The sequence below is a fragment of the Ips typographus genome, linkage group LG14, assembly GCF_016097725.1.
Source record: "Ips typographus isolate SLU linkage group LG14, UJ_Ityp_2.0, whole genome shotgun sequence".
Taxonomy (NCBI): domain Eukaryota; kingdom Metazoa; phylum Arthropoda; class Insecta; order Coleoptera; family Curculionidae; genus Ips; species Ips typographus.
Genome location: NC_138435.1, coordinates 930,307 through 941,937, shown reverse-complemented (window position 1 = coordinate 941,937; position 11,631 = coordinate 930,307). Strand labels below are relative to the sequence as shown.

General features: G+C 41.8%; 5 protein-coding genes across 6 annotated transcripts in view; 3 read left to right on the top strand and 2 right to left on the bottom strand.

Moving 5' to 3' along the window:
• Positions 1-43: 43 nt before the first annotated feature.
• eIF3h (eukaryotic translation initiation factor 3 subunit h) lies at positions 44-1,511 on the top strand. Its single transcript, XM_081992397.1, has 3 exons — positions 44-226; positions 278-531; positions 754-1,511. The coding sequence occupies exons 1-3, from the start codon at positions 149-151 to the stop codon at positions 1,436-1,438; spliced, it is 1,017 nt and encodes a 338-aa protein (XP_081848523.1). The 5' UTR covers positions 44-148; the 3' UTR covers positions 1,439-1,511.
• A 126-nt stretch (positions 1,512-1,637) lies between these two features.
• On the top strand, positions 1,638-6,382 carry SP555 (SPRY domain-containing SOCS box protein SP555). 2 transcript variants are annotated; one of them, XM_081992390.1, is made up of 5 exons: positions 1,638-2,707; positions 4,867-5,019; positions 5,069-5,231; positions 5,288-5,467; positions 5,732-6,382. In XM_081992390.1, exons 2-5 carry the CDS (start codon positions 4,867-4,869, stop codon positions 6,088-6,090), a joined length of 855 nt encoding a protein of 284 aa, XP_081848516.1. In that variant the 5' UTR covers positions 1,638-2,707; the 3' UTR covers positions 6,091-6,382. The 2 variants fall into 2 exon arrangements, 1 of the variants encoding a protein (XP_081848516.1); XR_014180447.1 differs by lacking the exons at positions 5,288-5,467; positions 5,732-6,382 and having other exon boundaries at positions 1,638-4,463; positions 5,069-5,235.
• A 62-nt stretch (positions 6,383-6,444) lies between these two features.
• Positions 6,445-7,584, bottom strand: SelT (selenoprotein T). The gene is made up of 3 exons (XM_081992403.1): positions 7,329-7,584; positions 7,078-7,207; positions 6,445-7,022 (listed from the first exon to the last, which is right to left on the bottom strand). The coding sequence occupies exons 1-3, from the start codon at positions 7,481-7,483 to the stop codon at positions 6,702-6,704; spliced, it is 606 nt and encodes a 201-aa protein (XP_081848529.1). The 5' UTR covers positions 7,484-7,584; the 3' UTR covers positions 6,445-6,701.
• A 73-nt stretch (positions 7,585-7,657) lies between these two features.
• LOC145737645 (PITH domain-containing protein GA19395) lies at positions 7,658-8,652 on the top strand. The gene is made up of 4 exons (XM_081992402.1): positions 7,658-7,946; positions 7,998-8,119; positions 8,171-8,275; positions 8,324-8,652. The coding sequence occupies exons 1-4, from the start codon at positions 7,764-7,766 to the stop codon at positions 8,532-8,534; spliced, it is 621 nt and encodes a 206-aa protein (XP_081848528.1). The 5' UTR covers positions 7,658-7,763; the 3' UTR covers positions 8,535-8,652.
• The window catches only part of vkg (Collagen alpha-1(IV) chain viking), a 30,037-nt gene continuing 27,007 nt past the window's right edge, over positions 8,602-11,631 (bottom strand). The window contains exons 22-26 of the mRNA XM_081992382.1: positions 10,915-11,154; positions 10,576-10,868; positions 10,273-10,523; positions 8,813-9,009; positions 8,602-8,764 (exon numbers count right to left, since the gene is read on the bottom strand). Of these exons, the coding sequence (XP_081848508.1) occupies positions 8,835-9,009; positions 10,273-10,523; positions 10,576-10,868; positions 10,915-11,154 (959 nt within the window). The 3' untranslated portion in view covers positions 8,602-8,764; positions 8,813-8,834. The remainder of the gene's footprint in view (positions 8,765-8,812; positions 9,010-10,272; positions 10,524-10,575; positions 10,869-10,914; positions 11,155-11,631) is intronic.

Genomic DNA, 11,631 nt, shown 5'->3' with positions numbered 1-11,631 from the left:
GGTGACAGTTGTCAACTGTGTGTGTTTTTTTGACAGTTGACAGTGACAGCTTCACTGTTGTTTTGAAGTTCCAACCATTCACGTTATTATTTTGGGGCCCTTAATTTAAAGGCTTTCTGCACTGTTTAAAGGAATTTTTAGTTGAAACATGGCTTCTCGTCCAGCTGGATCCAGACGTCCAGCCGATAACGAACAAACGATAGCCTACGTGCAGGCCGATGGCTTGGTAAGTTGTGTATTGTTTTAAAGGGGGCCCCCCTAATGTGTGCATTTTTAGGCCGTGATGAAGATTGTTAAACATTGCCACGAGGAATCGACCACCAACATGGACATAGCTCAAGGCGCTTTGCTTGGCTTGGTAGTGGAAAACCGTCTGGAAATCACAAACTGTTTCCCCTTTCCCAAACAGTCTGATGAGACTATGGACGAGGAGGAGTTCCAGCTGGCCATGATGAGACGACTGAGACGGGTCAATGTTGATCATTTCCACGTTGGTTGGTATCAAAGTGCTGATGTGGGAAACTTTTTAAGGTAAGTTTACATTTGAGGTTATGTTTCATGGCCCTCCACTCACAAAATGAATGTGACGTCAAAATGATGAAGAGTAGGCTTTTCTGGAACAAATGCTGTACTATATACAAATGCTAATAAGTACAGTTGGTCAGAATGATCTAATTTGGCTAAACTATAATTTGATCAACTGTCATTGTGACGTCACATTGATGAAACAAGCAATGTTTACTTGGTTTACAGTTTGCCACTACTGGAATCTCAATATCACTACCAAACCTCCATTGAAGAGTCCGTGGTGGTGATTTACGACACGCAAAAGTCGTCCCGAGGTTTCCTAACCTTAAAAGCGTACAGGCTGACACCGCAAGCGATCGAAATGTACAAAGAGGGCGAGTTTACACCGGAAGCTTTACTGAAACTGAAAGTTGGTTTTGAGAATTTGTTCACCGAGGTGCCGTTCCTGATCAGAAACTCCCCATTGACCAACATTATGATGACTGAACTGGCCGAAATGGTGCCTGAAGAGGAGGGTTCCAAATTTTTGGACTTGGGTACCGCCACGGTGCTCGAGAACCAATTGCGGTGCTTGATGGACCGCGTGGACGAACTCAACCAGGAGGCGATCAAGTTCAATCGGTACCAACAGCTGGTCAGTCGTCAGCAACAGGACAAACACCGTTACGTACAGAAAAGGACTCAGGAAAACGCTGCCAGGGCGGCCAAAGACGAACCGCCACTGCCCGAAGAGGACATCAACAAACTGTTCCGGCCCCACCCAGTGCCGCCCAGGTTGAATCCGATGATTATTGCCGGCCAAATCAACACCTACAGTCAGGCTATTTCTCAGTTTTGTTCGCAGTCATTGGCCAAGCTCTACGTCACGCAGGCGTTGCAAAATGCCAAAGAGTCTACAGCTAATAAGTAATTTCAATTTTTTTATAATAAATCTGTATTAACATTGTACTTTATATGGCGTACAATAAAGATTTTATAATTTACCTTATCGGGTTTCTTCTCTCTTAATCGTATGCTCGATTTTCTGTAAAAATTGAATTTATCAGGAACAAATTTAGTTTTCTTGACAATTGGTGAATGACGCACATATCATCAAAAATAACTAAAATTTACCTCCAGTCCGGTTTTCAACTTGAAACGTATCGCACGTCTGTTTCGTGGGCGCCATTTTGTGTCGCTAAGAAACCACGTTTCTTGAAACGGTGTACAGAGAAATTTGAAGTTGACGACCGAACTCCGCAGCCGGTCGAGTGGAGATGGTGGGAGCTCTAAGTGGAAATGTCGATTCCTAAAAGTCTACGGGGAATTGTCTTGTGCGGTGCACTTCCAGGAGGTGGAAAGGGTGAAAACCTAGGAGAAGACCACGTGGATGTGACAGTGACGGTTATAGTTTCCACGAGGAAGGATTACATCTTTTGCTCGGATCGTGCCTTTAAGCGATTTTTTAGAACTTTTAGTAGCTATCTGGGGCTCAGGGGCACAAGCCTGACTATCTGAGCCTCTTTCGTATCGAGCTGGCAGAATACCCTAGTTGGTAACGCCATTAAACAGAGCAAAAAAAAAAAAAAATTTACCTCAACACGTTCGATTTTTACCAGATTTTCTGTAAAAAATTGAATTTTGAGAAACACATCTGTGGCGAAGTAGCATCAAGTAAATTTAGTTTTCTTGACAATTGGTGAATGACACTAATATTATCAACAATAACTAAAATTTACCTAATCGCGTTCGATTTTTACCTGATTTTATGTAAAAATTAAAGTAATAAAAACAACTGTTGTTTCTCGGAGCATTTTATTTTATATTTTCTTAACTATCGACATATAAAAGTCATCAAAATACACATTACAAGTCAAATAAGGCCAGATAATCAGAAAATATCGTTTTTATTAAACAGGGTCAATATCCTCTTTTATGGAAGGGTTGAAAACCCTTAAAGAAACCTCCCCTTCTGCTGCAACCCTTAATACAAATTACATACATATTTACGAAACCTTTTTCACTGGGGTAAAACAGAGAGCGTCACGACGCCTTTTCCACCCCCGCCCCTGTGTGCGTCGCGGCGCAGAGCGCATTCTTCCTGCCATCCACCCTCTGTTTGTACGTTTTTTCAGTCGTACACTTAAAAAAATACAATGTTTAGTGCATTAAATAGTGGTTTTGTTAGTGAAACACTTAGGTAAGTCACTAAAATGCTTGATTTTGTCGTTATTATTACTGACTGGGGGGGTAAATAGAGAAGGTTAATAAATGGGGGCTAAAATCGATAAGTTGATCACAAACAACTGAAAAACAGAAATTTGTAGCAATAACTCTCTTTTATACTCTGTTATTTGCATAGTAAGAGACTCTACAGAGTGTCCAAAAAAAAAAAAACAAATTTTTTTGGAAACCTGTCAAATTTGATAACTGTCACTGATTAGGTTGAAGATTACTTGGGAATGTTTAAAATCTCCAGTGAAATGTTAGCAAACGGAACGAACCCTCCCCCACTGCACTGCTGGACCAATGAGGAAGAAGCATTCAAAAGAAAGAATCGACTAACCAACTTGACTGTACCTCTGGCAGTTTCCTGGAGGTACCGTCTGAGAAAGTCGCTTTTTGGTGGTTTTCTGGAGGAGTTCAACCCCACCCAACACCAGGACAGCTTCACCAATCGCAATAAACTGGAAATAGTCCGGTACAGCTTGAGGAGGTACACTAAACATGACTTGGAAGTGATTCAATCAAGGAATCGTTTCCTGGGGGAGTACTTTAAGCTCCTGGAAGAGGCTGTGAGTTCAGAGGAGGTGATCCAAGTGAACCACCTGAAAACCACGTTGGTTACACTGTTCCTGGACTGTAGTTTTGTGACTGAGGTGGACTGCACTCTCCTCCACTTCTCCAACCTCCTGGTGATGACTTTGTGCGGGAATTACCTTCAAGGGGTGCAAGGGAGGTGGTTGCCTAGTAGATTGGAGGTGTTGGACCTGTACGACAACCTCATCACAGACTTAGGGGACTTGATAACTCACGCTCCTAAGTCGCTGAAGGTTCTAGGACTTGGTAGGAACCTTCTTCATGACTCAAGCAGTCTGCACTTGCTGGCCTGCTGCCCTAATCTACTGAGCGTTGATTTGTCTGAAAATAACATCATTAATTTTATTGGAACAATCAGGCTTCATCAGGGTGTGCGCTCACTGGCTTTGCTAGGTAACCCTGGGGCGTTTCAGCCCACTTATTTGAACACCATCATGACGTTTTGGCCTAGTTTAGCCTACTTGGACTACACTGAAGTACTTGAGGGTGATCGGGAGGTTCTGGAGGTTAATAACAAAACCCCTCAAATTATCTTCCAGTGTTATAGAGTGCTTGGACTGCCTCAGCCTCCAAAAGACCGTAAAAATCTGCAAACTTTCCACGTTGAGGTGTTGTTTCCTCTGGGGGAGAGTGTGGAGGAGCTACCCCAAGTTGCTAAGCCCAAAAAGGGCGGCTACTACTCCGGAGCTAATGAGTACAACAAGAAGAGTGAAGAAGGGAATGTTTGGTGCAAAACCAGCCCAGTGGTTTGGTCTAAAGTTATGGAGTTCCAACCAATTCAAGTTAACCCTCAAAACAACCTAACTCACTTGAGGGACACCTTTAGAAGTGTTATTCCAGTCAGATTGGTTTACCTCAAAATTGAGCCGAAAAAAAAGGAAATATTGAAGAAACTCACCATAGCAAGCTTCCACTGTCCCTTGTCCAGTCCAAATTGGAGTGAAAAGTTCCAGGATTTTTACTGGGCGGACCACCCCGATGTGGGGGTGACCGCCCAACGGGTGGACGGATCTTTACAGGCCGTCCAGTACGATCTGGACGCCAACAAGAAGAAAAGTACAAAAGATGTGGAGGAGGTTGCCAAAGAAGCTCTTCCACGTATTCTGACCTGTCAAGTTGGCTTTGGAATTCAGTAGGTTAGTTATACAATGTGACAATGTGTCCCAAGAATACATTTGATGATTTGATGTAATCCTGGTGAGTTTCAATCTAATTAGTGACAGCTGTCTGTTAAATAAAACGCCGATGACCGGAAAATTAATAGAAGTTTATTGTAAAATAATGCAGCCGAGAAAAACAGCTAAACAGTTCAACATTGACCAACAAAACATTACCGATACTGATCTAGTAACCAACCAACAAAAACAAAAGTTACTATATATCAAGACTACCAACCCACTAGACATAAATGCACAGCTGACTGCGTGTTTTGTGGGTTGTCTATTGAAACATAAATATTCAAATATTATCTCAACACTGTCAAATGTGACAAACTGTTAAAAGACCAAAACTTAGCCCTCTAGCGGACAAAATTTGCAGATGGACTCTCTTACCTTAGCAATGCAAATTGAAAGAAGATCAGAAATGGCCTCAGACGCGCAGGATCAGAAAAGTGATAAAGTGGAAGGTTACGGGGCAAATCTACAGTGCGAGGACAATTGGGCGTGGGACCCGAAACATCAGAGCCACAAGGTAATTCCTCCTTACAGGTAATTTCCCCGTAATTCAAGTAATTTTACAGGTAATGCTGTTTGGGAATCCCCCGCGAATCGCCAAATTCCATCCAAATTGGAGTAGCGGCACCGGAGGGGTGAGGGGCAATAAAGTGTTGAATAACGGCCGTTATTACTGGGAAATTCTGCTTCCCAGAAGGATTTTCGGTACTAGTATGATGTTCGGTATAGGTAATTCCATTCCAAAAGGAAATTACCAGTAATGTGTAATGCCTGGAATTTGCTAGGTACAAAAAACGCTAAACTGCACGAAGACTCCTTTGTTAACCTTCTGGGGATTGACAGCCAGAGCTGGGGGTTGTCACACAAGGGGATGATCTGGCACAACCATAATTGGACGTATTACACCAGGCCTTTTAGGGAAAACGTCACCACAAGGGTGGGGATTCTCTTTGATGGGGTTGTGGGTGAGTGACCAACGCAATTTTCAAAATTAACGTCAAAAATTCATTTTCAAGACTATTGACGTTTCAAGTTAACTGAAACTCACTGTCACTGTCAAAATAAATGTAAACAAAGGGAGAAATGACAGATGGAATGCCCGAAACTGTTTTCAAAACTGATCACCAGAGGGAGTATCTCTTGAAACGCCAATAACCTTAAAATTTTAGGGCTAAGATAGCCTTGACATTGTAGATCAGGTTGGAATTGTTTACTCCTCAATCTTCCAGGTACTCTGACCTATTTCAAGGACGGTAAATGTCTGGGAGTGGCCTTTAAAGGCCTGAACAAGGTCAAAGAGCCTTTGTACCCGATGATCAGTTCGACGGCGGCCAAAACGGAAATGGTCCTGGAGAACACGAGACGAGACTTTGTCAACTTGCAGGACCGTTGCCGTGTCGTCATAGCCCGGAGGATGAGGAGCAAAAAAGACGTTGCCAAATTGTGCTTACCGCCGAGAATGCAGACGTATCTAAGTGAAATTATCGACGAACATTACATCGATTCCTACAAACTGGTCAATCAGACTATCGATTATTTGGAAATGAACTTTCTAACCTCAATTCCGGGTGACCAAGATGGGTTATAAAAGTGTCGGTTGCTACAAGACAAAATAATTAGTTGTGCAACCCTGTATATATAGTACGGAGTGGTGTCACGTTACCTACAATTTGTGTACATAGTCCTTTAATGTGCAATATATTTATTATTATACAGGGTGAGAAACTGTAGTACTACGCTCTGGACAAAGATAAGTGACCATCTGTATAATTACGTCACATTCGGTTATCTTTGTCTACAGCATTAGTGTACAATATGTTTCTCTCTCTCTCTCCTTGCTGCAATGATAATTATAACCAAAACCGAATTAACTATTATTAGCAGGACCATTATTATACCAGAAGTGTGGCCAGTTGGTTTGTATGTATGTACATAAAGAAACTTAAAAAAAAAACGTGTTTTATTTAAATTAAATAACATTACCTTGCACAGGCATCATTTTGACAGATTTTACACAATTTTGACATTATTTACAATGTTGACCCTAACTATAATCATAAATATTGCCTTAACCTGGAATGACATACACACGTAGACCCTTTATGGAATGTGACGTCGCGGTGACGTAAACCAGACTGTCAAATTACGTCATCGTGACGTGGTCTGCTGCAACAAGGTATATATCACACAAATTTACTATTATTTAGCAAAGCCGTTTAATTCCAATTTGGTATCGGTGAACTGCATGTGACTGTCAATGATTTGGAACAGTTCGGCTGGTTGCGGTATTCTGCCGCTTTCCAGTTTCGACCAAATCGGAACGTTATTGAAGGATATTTCAAAAGCGCCGGATGACAGCAGCTGTCCCTCGATCAGATTCGACATAAAGAACAGCATCATGCAAGCATAGATTTTGTTTTCCGTACACCAGCGCCACCACGACGGTTGTGGCTGGTTGATATAGTTAAACACGTCAATACCGCCCAGAATGCACATTATTGCCACCATTTTAAGGGTTCCCTGTGAGTAACACCCTTGGAAACATCCTAACCATAAAATTGATAGGAAAACTTACAATGATTTTCACTAGGACCATGTAGAACCAGGATGGTTCGTAGTTGGCACCCTCCACCAAAATGAACGGATATTTTTCGTTCAACAGTTGCACGTACTGGTCGTACATTTTTCGGTAACCACAAGAGTAACTAGAAAAAAAGTGTAGAAAATGGCAACTAAAACATAACCTCAATGTGCCTTCTTCAAATCATTCATTCATATTCTTGCACTACAGTATAAAGCATTCCATCATTCCAAGTAGGTACTCACCAGTAAAAAAATCTCAATGTAGGACTGCCAACGTTTTGGCTAATTTTCGATAGGGGCACATCCCCATCCTGCGCCCCTGCGCTGACAAACAGCCCCAGTGCGATCAGGGCCGCTACAATACACCCGCAATAGACTGTTTTTCCAGCCACAACCATTATCCTCTACACAATTATGATAATAAAGCACTTTTCAATAAAAACTTAAATAAAACACAAATACAAATTGGATTAATGGATTAATTAATCAACCTCAGCTGACTTTTGAATTTGACTTTGACAGCGGACAAGTCAAGTCAGTTGTCAACAGTGTTTGCTGTCCTCGTTTGTTGCACTCTTCCCATCTCTGTCTAGAGAGCAACATAACCTGAAAAATTGTTTTGTTTTTGTTTTGTCATCCAGAAAGTTCCGGCTTTCCTTAAAAAGTAAAAATCGTAGAATGGCGCCCCACGGGAAATGTTGCGGGGACTCCTCGCACGAGCACGAAGACCCTGAAAAAGGGGTCGAGTACAGTCTGTACACGAAAATCAACCTAAACGACATGGAGTGTCTGAACGAGACTGTGGAAGGTTCCGGAAAAACGGTGTTTAAGCCCTGGGAAGACCGTTTGAACCGTGAAACCGTAAGTAGTACCCTGCTAAGGATATTCACCCTCTTAAAAAAAATCGCGTAGTTTGTTCAGTCCGATGCTGATGAAGAACTACTCTTCAACATCCCTTTCACTGGAAACATCAAATTGAAGGGGATTATAGTGATTGGGGACAGTTCAGACTCTCACCCTTCTAAAATGAGACTGTAAGTCCACTCTGTAAAACCTTTAACAGCATTTAACCGGTTTTTGTGTAGATTTAAGAACAAAGAAGGAATGACATTTGATGATGTCACTTTGCCGGCTGAACAAGAGTTTGAACTACAAAAAGACACTGAAGGCCTCTTGGAATACCAAACCAAGTAAGCCTTGTCCAATTTAGTTTATCAGGGTTATTAATTATTTACTAGGGTGGTAACTTTCCACAATGTCAACCATCTCTCCATACACTTCCCCAGCAATTTTGGGGATGAAAAAACCGTTATTTACTACATTGGATTGAGGGGGGAGTTCAGTGAGGCTCAGCGTCAGGGAGTGGTAATTTGCAACTATGAATTGAGACCCAATATAGCTGATCATAAGAATTCTTTAAATGATGATATTAATTCTCCCATAGCTTAGTTTGTTTGCTGTAATTTACTAGTAATTAGCTATTTATAAGAATGATGGTTTTTGTGTCATTTTCACATTTTGTAAAATTACTTTATTAATAAACAAAAACAATTTTGTATTTGTTAAATTATGGCAGTGAAGGAATTACTAGGGAAAGCAGAGTGTTTGAGGTTATGTCGCACGTAATTCACTCTCTTAATACAGGATAGCACCACCTACATTTATCACCGAAACTTAACCTAAAACCTTATATCAGTATATAAATGGCACATTTTTTACATAATTACATTAGTTTACACCCGCGTACAGTCATCCTTGCTGTCTGTTATTGTACGACTGTGTTCTGTGTCTGCGTCCGAATTGAGGAGTTATTTGATTCTTATTCCCCAGGTTCCGATAGCCGTATTGAGGGTAGTAGGGACGTTGTTGAGGCCTGTGAGGCTGGACGTAGGCGGCTACAGGTGGGGCGTCATTCCTTGACGGTCTGTAAGATCACTCATATAAACTCAAAAAAATGTCATAATTTGACAACTTGGTCTCTGTGACAGTTACCGTCAAAACGTAAACCGTCACTTTGACTTTTATTTATCTAACACACAGTTCTTTCTAAGTTTACAAATAGCTGGGATATTTCACGTGAAATCCAACAGTCTAGCTGTCCTAGAAATATTAAAAGTCACAATTTGACAGTTCTTAAGTTGGTTACTATGACAGCTAAAAGGTTCGTTCAAACGTCAAAATAAAAACACTAATAACTGAGAAAACTGGCCTAGAACACAAGTTAAATACAAAACTTTAGTATAATCTGTTCCAAAGATTTTAAAAGTATAGTGCGTTCCTGATAAGCTCAAACTATTCCAAAAAGAGGTAGATAATTCCCCCTGGGAGAAATCCGCTAGAAAAAAGTCCCCTAGGCATCAAGGGGGGTCTTGAAATGACGGCGTAGTATAAGAGAATAGAGGACTGAATGGCTGGTTGCATATTTCTGAGTTAATAGTTGCAAGGCATCAAGGACGGTAAACAGTAAAGGAGTGCTTAATCCCATAAGCGCAATCTTGCCGGTATCGGCTCGGGCCGGTGACGATTTTTACGTCACCATGGGTCTCTCGCGTTCGCGCGATTGTTTTGCGCGATGCGCGATTGCAGTCGATCATTCACGAATATGATCTCGTACATAGCATCTCGGGCGAATATTTAGCGTATTGTGCACCCGAAGGCCCACTGTGACGTCAGAATTCATTCGCCGCCGGGAAACAAAATCGGCCGATCGAGCAATTCTTTAATGTTTAATATCCTTGGCAAGGCATGTCACTTCACTTCAAACGACGTGACGTAATAATTGTCGTTCCTTGTCTATTAGTCGTGAACTGATCGAAACGGAATTTTGACGTCATTAACGTATGTTCTTTAACCAATCGGGGAAATTCGGCGTTGGCGCTGTCTCCAACGCCAACTTAAATTTATCAATTCGGTTATTATTTTGTGTGACTTATATTTTGATATTTTCGATAACCGAACACTGATGCCATGTTGCCGAATGCTCTCGTAAAAATTGTATTGCTAGGCAAAACAATTTTCTTGCACTGACATTTTAAATCACCGGGAATGCTCAAGCTGGCAACCGCGCAAATATCAATGAAAACCTCTACAACTCATCTAAGACATTAATTTCAATCTGACGTTTATTGCGTCACTGTCACTTTGGCTGGGATAGAGAGTATGTTTATATCGTTTTCTATAAACTTACATTCTCCTGAGACAGACGGCGCATCTGCTCACTTTGGTGGTCAAGAAACCAGCTTTAAGGGTTTGAGGAATAGGTTTCTTGAACTGCGCATACTCCTCGATGGTGGACAGCCAGAAAGAGAGGGCGGTGGTGTAGTGGTTGCACCTGCCGTGGGCGTGGCACTCGATAAAAGGTTGCGGCCGGAACTCTTCCAGACAAGAGCCTGGAGAGACTAGAGACTGCGTGGAACCGGCTCCTCCACCATCGGTACCCTGTTTGAAGGTTATTTTTGTATTAAAAAAATACGGAAAAACCAAGTCGTACCATGAGGAAGCTCCAGCCCATCCACAGTTCCTCCCATCCGACCGGACATTGAGGGACTTCGCTAGATTGACTGTGGATTGCTATGGCTTTGGTAGGCGCCTGACAGACCGAACATCTGGATATGTATTTCTGTATGTCATAGCCGTAAATGGGGGTCATAGTCATTGGGACCGGTTCTGTGGTGGACAGCCAGAAACTGTAATCGTTAGTGTTGGCGTAGTCGCAGACGTTGTTCAGGTTACAGAACAGGAAAGGCATGGTGCTGAACGTTCTGACGCAACTTCCAGGAGCCCCTGCACCCTTTAATTAGTCTCACCAATTGAAATTACCTTACCTTACCTAAGTCTTGCCCTTCGGTTCGTTTCTCGCTGTGTATGTGTAGCAGGGAATATCCTTCCCACAGTTTCACCGTGTTTCTAGGACAAACTGGGATGTATTCGGATTGTGAGTGTCTGGCAAAGGCGAATCCTCGACTGGGAGGGGCTGGCGCGGGAAGAGCTCGTTCTCCTTTAGGTCCTTGATAACCTGGCAAACCAGGACGACCGATTGCCCCCACCAAACCTTCTGCACCCGCTTCCCCTACAATGGAACAATGTGGTTGCCGATTGTTCAATACTTTTTTAAGTCTTACACAAAGTTGTTTAAAAAACAATACAGGGTGGTTAAATATACCAAATTGTAGCCCTTATTGAAACACTCCTTTGACTGAATTTGACCGTTTCCACTTTACCACCCAATAATTAGGTAACGTTGACAGTTACAGTTACATATAAAGTACCGTAGTTATTTAGTCATAAAGTTAGTTGATTTAAATTAAAATCCGTTTTTATAAGTTGTCACTTTAACAGCCCAAACTCGGTTACTTTGACAATTACAGAGTGGATCAGTATATCAAATTATAGACATTGGAATCCCCTTTTGACCACCCGGTACGATGTTACAGCATACATACCAAATAACAGTGTTATTTACTGATAATGTTAAATATTTTTTTAAAACTTCTCAAATGTTGCAAAGATTCTTTAAACTGTTCCTGTTTAAACTTCAGAAGCGTTG

Excerpts from the sequence above, each read along its gene's own strand:
- eIF3h (XM_081992397.1), top strand. The coding sequence starts at position 149 with ATGGCTTCTCGTCCAGCTGGATCCAGACGTCCAGCCGATAACGAACAA. Across the intron at positions 227-277 it reads ACGTGCAGGCCGATGGCTTG|GCCGTGATGAAGATTGTTAA; the intron begins GTAAGTTGTGTA and ends GTGCATTTTTAG. Across the intron at positions 532-753 it reads GATGTGGGAAACTTTTTAAG|TTTGCCACTACTGGAATCTC; the intron begins GTAAGTTTACAT and ends CTTGGTTTACAG.
- SP555 (XM_081992390.1), top strand. The coding sequence starts at position 4,867 with ATGGACTCTCTTACCTTAGCAATGCAAATTGAAAGAAGATCAGAAATG. Across the intron at positions 5,020-5,068 it reads CGAAACATCAGAGCCACAAG|GTAATGCTGTTTGGGAATCC; the intron begins GTAATTCCTCCT and ends GTAATTTTACAG. Across the intron at positions 5,232-5,287 it reads TAGTATGATGTTCGGTATAG|GTACAAAAAACGCTAAACTG; the intron begins GTAATTCCATTC and ends GGAATTTGCTAG.
- SelT (XM_081992403.1), bottom strand. The coding sequence starts at position 7,483 with ATGGTTGTGGCTGGAAAAACAGTCTATTGCGGGTGTATTGTAGCGGCC. Across the intron at positions 7,208-7,328 it reads ACATTGAGATTTTTTTACTG|TTACTCTTGTGGTTACCGAA; the intron begins GTGAGTACCTAC and ends CTTTTTTTCTAG. Across the intron at positions 7,023-7,077 it reads TGGTCCTAGTGAAAATCATT|GGAACCCTTAAAATGGTGGC; the intron begins GTAAGTTTTCCT and ends TGTTACTCACAG.
- LOC145737645 (XM_081992402.1), top strand. The coding sequence starts at position 7,764 with ATGGCGCCCCACGGGAAATGTTGCGGGGACTCCTCGCACGAGCACGAA. Across the intron at positions 7,947-7,997 it reads ACCGTTTGAACCGTGAAACC|TTTGTTCAGTCCGATGCTGA; the intron begins GTAAGTAGTACC and ends AAAATCGCGTAG. Across the intron at positions 8,276-8,323 it reads CTCTTGGAATACCAAACCAA|GGTGGTAACTTTCCACAATG; the intron begins GTAAGCCTTGTC and ends ATTATTTACTAG.